General features: G+C 46.7%; 1 protein-coding gene across 2 annotated transcripts; it reads right to left on the minus strand.

Annotated features, from left to right (window-relative positions):
* Positions 1-677: 677 nt before the first annotated feature.
* On the minus strand, positions 678-9,021 carry tefb (TEF transcription factor, PAR bZIP family member b). 2 transcript variants are annotated; one of them, XM_030794087.1, is made up of 6 exons: positions 9,006-9,021; positions 8,800-8,920; positions 5,688-5,825; positions 4,303-4,731; positions 3,043-3,263; positions 678-1,214 (listed from the first exon to the last, which is right to left on the minus strand). In XM_030794087.1, the coding sequence occupies exons 2-6, from the start codon at positions 8,894-8,896 to the stop codon at positions 999-1,001; spliced, it is 1,101 nt and encodes a 366-aa protein (XP_030649947.1). In that variant the 5' UTR covers positions 8,897-8,920; positions 9,006-9,021; the 3' UTR covers positions 678-998. The 2 variants fall into 2 exon arrangements, with proteins under 2 accessions (XP_030649947.1, XP_030649948.1); XM_030794088.1 differs by lacking the exons at positions 5,688-5,825; positions 9,006-9,021 and having other exon boundaries at positions 8,800-9,001.

Consider the following 9,021-nt stretch of genomic DNA (forward strand, 5'->3'; position numbering starts at 1 on the left):
CCAAAACTTCACACACCATAATTACCATAATTATTTATTCACTGAGATGCTACCACATCAAAGAATAACAGTCTGCACGCCTGGTTTCAAAACATACACACACACGCACGCGCACACATGCACACGCACACACACAGTCTGCCCATTTTCAGGAACAGTGGAAGCAGAGTTAAGAGTATGCATTCGTGTGAGAGAGAGTGAGAGTGTGTGTGTGTGTGTGTGTTTGTCTAGTGGAAAACAAAAGTAATTGCTTTAAAGTGTGGGACATGCTTTTTCATCTCACTAAACAACAACGACCCACGAAACAAGAGGCCTCCAGCCCCTCTCTGTATCTTATTGCTACACACTCACACTCACACACACACACACTCTTTCTTTTTCTTTCTCTTCCATATCTAAACCTCCTGAACATACATCCTCTATCCTCCCTCTGGGCATTTTCTCGTTTCGCTTTGTAATGTATTCTTTTCATCCTGCCTTCCTCTTTTTCTCTCTCTCTCCTCCAAAGAACAAGTCTCCTCGTCCGCCTGTCACTCAAGCTCTTTCCTCCCCACGTCCCAACGAGCGCAGGCGGAGAACAGAGACAGACAGGGACAGAGAAAGGGGGGGGGGGGGGGGCTCGTGTGTCGTCTGCTCAGAGCCGTGGGGGGGTGGGGGTCATGCTATGGCGGGGGGGGGGACCTGACAGGACTCCACTCATCGTTTCACTTCGGTATAAATGGCGTTCGCACGCACGCGTGTGGCTCCGGTCACCTGCGGAGCCTTCTCCTGTCCTTTCGTGAGCGTCAGCGGTGGACGCCGGTCTTCTGTACTGGGGACCAGTCGTCTTCAGTACACCAGTTGATATGACATGGGTTTACAGCGATATCAGGAGTGTGTGTGTGTGCACCTCTCCTAAAACTCCTACCGACCCTGAACCACTCCACACCTGCCTGTCTGTTTGGATCTGAGAGGTTTTGAGTTTGGGGGGGTTTTCGTTTTCGGCCTGCGTTCCTCCCTTACAGCAGCCCGTACTTGGCCTCGTACAGAGAGATGACGTTTTTGCAGCGGCCGCAGTCTTTGCGGAGTTCGGCCACTTCCTGTCGAAGCGCCTCGTTTTCGCGCTCCAGGAAGGCGGCGCGCACGGTAATCTGGTTCTCCTTCAGACGCCGCGCGTCCCGGGAGCGCTTGGCCGCCATGTTGTTCTTCTTCCTCCTCGACCAGTACTTGTCGTCCTGAACAGAGAACGACAGAACGACAGAAAGAAAGAGGGAGCAGAGTTTGAGAGGTGTGTGTGTGTGTCAGTGTGAGAGGCGTGTGTGATTGTTGGTTTGAGAGGTGTGTGTGTGTGTGTGTCGGTGTGAGAGGTGTGTGTGTGTGTCGGTGTGAGAGTGTGTCAGTGTGAGAGGCGTGTGTGTGTGCTGGTGTGAGAGGCGTGTGTGTGTGTGTTGGTGTGAGAGGCGTGTGTGTGTGTGTGTGTGTCGGTGTGAGAGGCGTGTGTGTGTGTGTGTGTCGGTGTGAGAGGCGTGTGTGTGTGTTGGTTTGAGAGGTGTGTGTGTGTGTGTTGGTGTGAGAGGTGTGTGTGTGTGTCGGTGTGAGAGGAGTGTGTGTGTGTCGGTGTGAGAGGTGTGTGTGTGTGTCGGTGTGAGAGGTGTGTGTGTGTGTCAGTGTGAGAGGTGTGTGTGTGTGTCAGTGTGAGAGGTGTGTGTGTGTGTGTTTGTCGGTGTGAGAGGTGTGTGTGTGTGTGTGTCGGTGTCGGTGTGAGAGGTGTGTGTGTGTGTCGGTGTGAGAGGTGTGTGTGTGTGTGTGTCGGTGTGAGAGGTGTGTGTGTGTGTGTCGGTGTCGGTGTGAGAGGCGTGTGTGTGTGTTGGTTTGAGAGGTGTGTGTGTGTGTCGGTGTGAGAGGCGTGTGTGTGTGTGTGTCGGTGTGAGAGGTGTGTGTGTGTGTGTGTGTGTCGGTGTGAGAGGTGTGTGTGTGTGTGTGTTGGTGTCGGTGTGAGAGGCGTGTGTGTGTGTTGGTTTGAGAGGTGTGTGTGTGTGTCGGTGTGAGAGGCGTGTGTGTGTGTGTCGGTGTGAGAGGCGTGTGTGTGTGTGTGTCGGTGTGAGAGGTCCTTTCACCATCGTGTTCTTCCATTAAAGGGGAAACTGACCCAACTATGCCCAACTATACTTGGGTCCTTGGCTCTCTGTCTCTGTCTCTATGTCTGTGTGTGTGTGGCTCTCTGTCTGTCTCTCTGTGTGTGTGTGTGTGTGCGCGTGTGTGTCTCTCTCTCTCTCTGTTGCTCTCCGGATCTCTCTTTCTTATCATAACAGTGTGTCGAGATCTAATGAATGTCAGTGTAGTCTGTCAGTTCTGTCTGCTGTTTTCTGTCTGTCTGTCAGTTCTGTCTGCTGTTTTCTGTCTGTCTGTCAGTTCTGTCTGCTGTTTTCTGTCTGTCTGTCTGTCAGTTCTGTCTGCTGTTTTCTGTCTGTCTGTCAGTTCTGTCTGCTGTTTTCTGTCTGTCTGTCTGTCAGTTCTGTCTGCTGTTTTCTGTCTGTCTGTCTGTCAGTTCTGTCTGCTGTTTTCTGTCTGTCTGTCAGTTCTGTCTGCTGTTTTCTGTCTGTCTGTCAGTTCTGTCTGCTGTTTTCTGTCTGTCTGTCAGTTCTGTCTGCTGTTTTCTGTCTGTCTGCGCTGAGACCTAATGGAAAGGTCACCTGAGTAGCTTTGTGTCTGATCTTAATGCTAATCTGATCTTAATGCTAATCTTTTCTAGTCTGTTTTTTATCTGTAATTTATTTGCTGGTGGACAATCCTATCTTTTTTTAAAGCGCTTGTTGTCTGTCTGTGTGCGTTTGACCTCTGGATGTGTACTTCTGACCTCCGTTTGTGTGCGTTTGACCTCTGTGTCTTTGTTTGATCTCTGTCTGTGTGAATCTGACCTCTGTCTGTGTGCATTTTACCTTTTGTGTGTGTGCGTGAGTGTGTGTGCCTAGGTGTGAGAGAGTGTGTGTGTGTGTGCATGTGTTTGACCTCTGTGTGTGTGTGTGTCTGTGTGTGTTTAACTGCTGTGAGAGAGAGCCTCACCTTGGCCTCCTCGGGGACAAACACTTTCTTGGCCTTTTTGATCATGGGCTGTGGTTTCAGCTCCTCGTCTGAGAAGCGGTGTTTCCGGGGGTTAAACAGCTCCCCGCCCGGAACGCTGGACAGAACCAAGTCAGTCGGGTCGGGCTCAAACTTCACATCCACCTCGATCTCATCCGGGTTAATGGGTGTGGGAGTGACTCTGGTCGGAGTGGCTTTAGTCTCTGGATTGGGACAAGACCAATAAGCCTGTCAGTGAAAAGCTCCATCCAGTTTTCAATGTCACAGTTTCTACACTGCATGTCCATCAATGTCCTGTCACACACATACAGACAGGTCCACACTGTCACACACATACAGACAGATCCACACTGTCACACACATACAGACAGATCCACAGTCACACACATACAGACAGGTCCACACTGTCACACACATACAGACAGGTCCACACTGTCACACACATACAGACAGATCCACACTGTCACACACATACAGACAGATCCACACTGTCACACACATACAGACAGGTCCACATTGTTACACACATACAGACAGATCCACACATACAGACAGGTCCACACTGTTACACACATACAGACAGATCCACACTGTCACACACATACAGACAGATCCACACTGTCACACACATACAGACAGATCCATACTGTCACACGCATACAGACAGATCCACACTGTCACACGCATACAGACAGATCCACACTGTCACACACAAACAGACAGATCCACACTGTTACACACATACAGACAGCGCCACACTGTTACACACATACAGACAGGTCCACACTGTCACACACATACAGACAGATCCACACTGTCACACACATACAGACAGATCCACACTGTTACACACATACAGACAGATCCACACTGTTACACACACATGTGTGTGTATGTGTGTGCGTGTATGTGTGTGTGTGTGTGTGTGTGTGTGTGTGTGTATGCGCGTGTGTATGCATGTGTGTGTGTGTGTGTGTGTGTGTGCGTGTATGCATGTGTGTGTGTGTGTGCGTGTATGCATGTGTGTGTGTGTGTGCGTGTATGCATGTGCGTGTATGTGTGTGCATGTATGTGTGTGCGTGTATGTATCTATACATGTGCGTGTGTGTGTGTGTATGTATCTATATGTGTGCGTGTGTGTGTGTGTATGTATCTATATGTGTGTGTGTGTGTGTGCGCGCATGTATGTATCTATATGTGTGTGTGTGTGTATGTATTTATATGTGTGTGTGTGTGTCTCACCTGTTCCTGTACTGTCTGTCACCTCCAACTCACTCACATCTGACACTGACACTCCATCTTCCTCTTCATCAACCTCCTCACTCTCTTTCTCTCTCTCTTTCTCTTTTTCCTTCTCTTTCTCTGTGGGTGCCCGTGGGCCAGGGGGCGGGGCATGGGTACTCTGAGGTTCCAGTGGGGAGTGGCTCTTCTGGAGCTCCTCCTCCAGGGAGGCAGGAATTCCATTCTCCAGGAGAAATTCATCCAAGTCCATGTATTCCAGGTGGAACGTTTCTCCATCATATGGAATGGTTTTGTCCCAGATGGTTGGAGTCAGTGAGGCTGAGACACCCCCACCTGTAGCCCCACCACCTCCACCTGCTGCCCCACTGCCCCCTCCACCTCCTCCAGACTCCCCATCCTCGGAGGAGCAGAGCTTCTCCTTCTCGATCTCTGTGAATGGACAGAGGGTGAGAGAGGAGGTCAGGACCACAGAGAGACATTCCCATGACATTCAAGACTTCACACGTATGAGAGATGGAGAGAGACAGAGACAGGGTGTAAGGGTGTGTGTGTGTGTGTGAGAGAGAGAGAGAGAGTAAAAGAGAGTGAAAAAAGAGACTGGAATGAATGAATGAATGAACAGATAAACCAAGAATGTAAACTGATGTAGCAGCATGAAAGCCGCTCTGACTGAAGGAAGATACACAAAGATAAGGACAGTCATGTGTGAAACATGGTAAGAACAGTACATGGATTAGAAATTTAGCTATGACCCTGTGTGTGTGTGTGTGTGTGTGTGTGTGTGTGTGTGTGAATGAGAGAGAGAGAGAGTGTTTAAAGAACATAGCACATGTAGCTGAGAGAACCTCATCACGTGAGGTAGAATGAGTAAACACAAACACACGCTCAGTGAAGACTGGCGTATTGAGGTCCCAAACAACCAAATCCCAGCACAGCCCGTTCAGTATTCTTTATCCACCTTTCCGATTTAACCCCAGAAGTCCACATCTCATTGTGTCCACAGCACTAACAACATCGACGAGCAGAACTCCGTGTTCTTTTGGCAACGGAACACACCCCCTTACTATAGCGGCCATGGGAGGAACTGCCAGAGCGATCGACTCAAACAACATATGTACCCATCTTATTGTCTCCACAACCGCAACGCTTAGTGAAAACATGTCTATGAAGTCACAGCCTGAGCTACAAACACCAAACGCATACAAGCTTTCTTTTCTTGAATAATATTCCTCAAGTAACGACTAGTAGTTACAAACATACATTCAAACAGCGATCTTCTCATCTGACTCTTTTACCATTTAAAATTACGGCAGGCATACAACAATGTCACTGTGACGTGTAAGGGGTCTAAGCGACCGATAAACAAAACGACATTCAATTCTCACCGTCTTCGCCTTCCTCCAGAATATTGGGTGGCGGAATCTCCATTATTTTCTTCAAAACAAAGGGGAAAGACTTCTGCGAGCCAGAGCTTGGTGCTAAGGCTAAGGTTACCGTCGCTTGACCGGGCATTGTTTTCTCTCCTAGACGATAATTCAGGAATAAAAAAAAATAACGAAACAAAGGGAGAGTGGAATTGTATTATTTCGGATATCCAAATGTCCAACTACAGAGCCGCCGTTTCAGGCAAAGCAAAAACACAACCGTACCAACCGCCTCCACTGTCTTGTGCTCAAGTTATTATTATTCATGAGGTTACAAAGCTCTTCAGACAATCCCTCCGCTGATAGGTCGCTCGAATGCACTTATATGAATATTAATCAGTAAAAATCTAAAGAGATGGGACTGAACAGATTCCTGGATTCTCATTGGTCAGTATAACCGCTACAATTGGGCAGCGGTTGTATACGTGCGAAGTCTATGTGTATAGGGAACGGAGTGTCTCTTACAGTCTCATATCTCTAATGTACAGACACACAGTCCCCGTTCAGTGACCCTCAGCGCAGGAAAGAGCGAAATCTAACAGAGGGCTTCTAACAGAGATATGTCCATTTCGCATATAGCGGCCAATGTCGGTGCCGACGGTGTGGTATAGTTATACCCTACGGAATTGTAAAATTACTTCACCAACCATTTTAAAGTATTTCACAAAATGCAATCGAATTCACTCATAATTCACTCATTCGCTCATAATTCGGATTACACGCGCGCGCGCTTATTATTATAATTGTATATAATACTGTATTGAAATTGAATTGAATGAATTGTGTGTAAGATAGATAGATACACATATACATACATACATACATATATATGCATATATCCGAATTGTATATGTGTGCGTGTTTATTTATTTATTTGTCCTGTATGGTCGCAATGCCTGTATTTTTCCACAACAGCGGAGCACTCGTGTCCAAACACGTGCAGAGGGTGTGAACTGAGTCACTGATGGGGGCAGGGCTACGGCACGTGCAAAGAGGAGTGGCTGCTGCGGCAACAGCACAGGCTCTGACACTGAGCACTCGCGTTAGTGCGGAACGTGCGCACATGCCAGCCTGCAGGGGGGAAAAAATGATCATTTATTTACGATGTATGCGACCTTTTTTTTTTTTTTTAACCATCATATGCTTCAGCGCCCTCTTTCCTCATGCTCTTTGTCCTTGAAGGCAAACGAATCAGGTGGCGTTCTGTATACGTTACACAGGTCGACCTTGTCTCGGTGTTATACGATGGACTGTGTTATGACATTTTCCAAGTGCAGGAAAATATTAGCAGGTACAGAAATCACGCGCCTATAGCACATGAGTTATAAATATCTTTAAGTGTGAGACGGTCGACACACGCGCCCTATAAGAGCAGGCATTGCCTTTACTGTGCCCATACAGAGCTCGGAGAAATTCCACACAGAGTTAAAAAAAAAAATCCCCGAAGCTGCATTCCATCATGGTACAATTTTGTTTCATTCAGGGCGTCGTGAGAGTGAAAATGACATACGACCAAGAATAAGAAATATAAGAGAGCGCGTTCATGGAGGAACGCGCGTGCACACTTAAATTACTGTGGTTTTTGGAAGACCGACAAGAACATTTTGTTCTGTGCGACTTGGCTCGGCGGCGTTGAGTCTTTTTGAAAGTGCTCATACAAAATCCAGGAGAGATCCCCTAAATGAGCATATCAGGGAAGTTTGTACTATAAAGTTAAAGTTTAGACGTTTACAATATGGTCGGCAAAAGGTATGCCACATACTCGCGTGACTGCCTTGCGATGTCCCTTCTTAAGCGTTCCTAAGATTTGCATATGCAGTAAACAAAAGACGGCTATTGTAAGTATTCAGCATTCTGTGATCAAACTACGTTTTTATTAGTCCCCACAAAAAAAAAAAAAACAGCAATGACTTGGAATTCACTTGCTTGAATGTTCCCTGTAAGCGCCTGACGACCAACCGAAAAGGGGAAAGTTATTCCAGCAGAAACCGCCCGCACCGTCTAAAGTAGCAGCTCCGAGAAATAACTTGGATGGTTCGGGAGAATGTATTACGTGTTTTGTACAAGTCTTCAATGGTCAACTTGACTTATTAAGACATGCTCACGGTGCATACATAATGTCTTCATACCTATAAGTTACTGTCAACGTTTTAGAAATGGCTTGTCACATCATAAGAGCAGTTAATGCGCTAACAAACCAAGCCTTCAAATATCACTTAGTCACCCAAGACAGCGTATTCGAAAGTGTTAGTGACTTTTAATATGCAACGTACTTAGGTAAGTAACTAATAAGTTAGTAGGTTCTATCACTGTAAACTGAGAGAAAAGAATATAAATTAGAGCGAGTGTGTTAGTGCCAAAAAACCGTCAGAAATGTGCAGTCAGGTGCGACCCAAGAGAGAAATTAAGGAGCATCTGTTCAACTAATGAGCAGAAATCTCCATAGAAAATATTATCTGTGTCTCTGAAGAATATTAACTGCGCTCATTAACCTCGCAGAGACACCTATACTGCATCGTTTACAGACCGCTAGAGCAGTTAAATGCCACGCAGGAAACCAACGACCCCGGGAGTGGAAGACATTATTTAAAGAGTTTATATAAATGAGACTCTTGTCTCCTGTGACAGTGCTCCTTAGCACAGCGACACGAGACGCGAAGAAGGTTGAGTCCAAAACTGCCCTGGGCAGCACCTTGCATCAGTTCACATGATGCAAGCGACAGACACACTAATATCAACTAAATAATCAATGAAGTCGTAGATTCAGTTTATCTACCGACGCCAAATATGACCTGCACACAGTAGCTTACTGGACTTCTGGTCTTAAAAATGTTGCTTTCTGCGTTTGGGCGGCATTAGGACGGGAGCTGATCCGAACGGCTTGTTGCTCCGATGTTGCATCACTTGCACACGGGCTGTACGTTGTAAGTGATATATTCAAAGTCGGAAAGTTTCCTCAGAAACTTCGTATGTGCCAGAAAGTCATTGCTGTGACACAAAAACACAAGAACATCAACAATATGAAGTTCAAAACTTCATAAACTTGAAGTTCAAAGCAAAACGACCAACCTACCGTTGTCGGTGAGATTAGCGAATGAGACTGGATACTCCAGAAAACTTTTAAAGGCCTGATGCATCTCTCCTCCGTGAATACCGTTGACAACAGCCATTGCAAAGACACTTCCACGTTTGACCTTAAAATTAGGATAGGAGCTGTCAAGTCCACGTCTGAAAAAATAAACTGACAACTTGTCTTTTGAAGTCAAAGTTTTAACGCACCAGGAAATAACAAACA

The sequence above is a fragment of the Chanos chanos genome, chromosome 16, assembly GCF_902362185.1.
Source record: "Chanos chanos chromosome 16, fChaCha1.1, whole genome shotgun sequence".
Taxonomy (NCBI): domain Eukaryota; kingdom Metazoa; phylum Chordata; class Actinopteri; order Gonorynchiformes; family Chanidae; genus Chanos; species Chanos chanos.

Excerpts from the sequence above, each read along its gene's own strand:
- tefb (XM_030794087.1), bottom strand. The coding sequence starts at position 8,896 with ATGGCTGTTGTCAACGGTATTCACGGAGGAGAGATGCATCAGGCCTTT. Across the intron at positions 4,732-5,687 it reads TCTGGAGGAAGGCGAAGACG|AGATCGAGAAGGAGAAGCTC; the intron begins GTGAGAATTGAA and ends GTCCATTCACAG. Across the intron at positions 1,215-3,042 it reads TTGTCCCCGAGGAGGCCAAG|GACGACAAGTACTGGTCGAG; the intron begins GTGAGGCTCTCT and ends TTCTCTGTTCAG.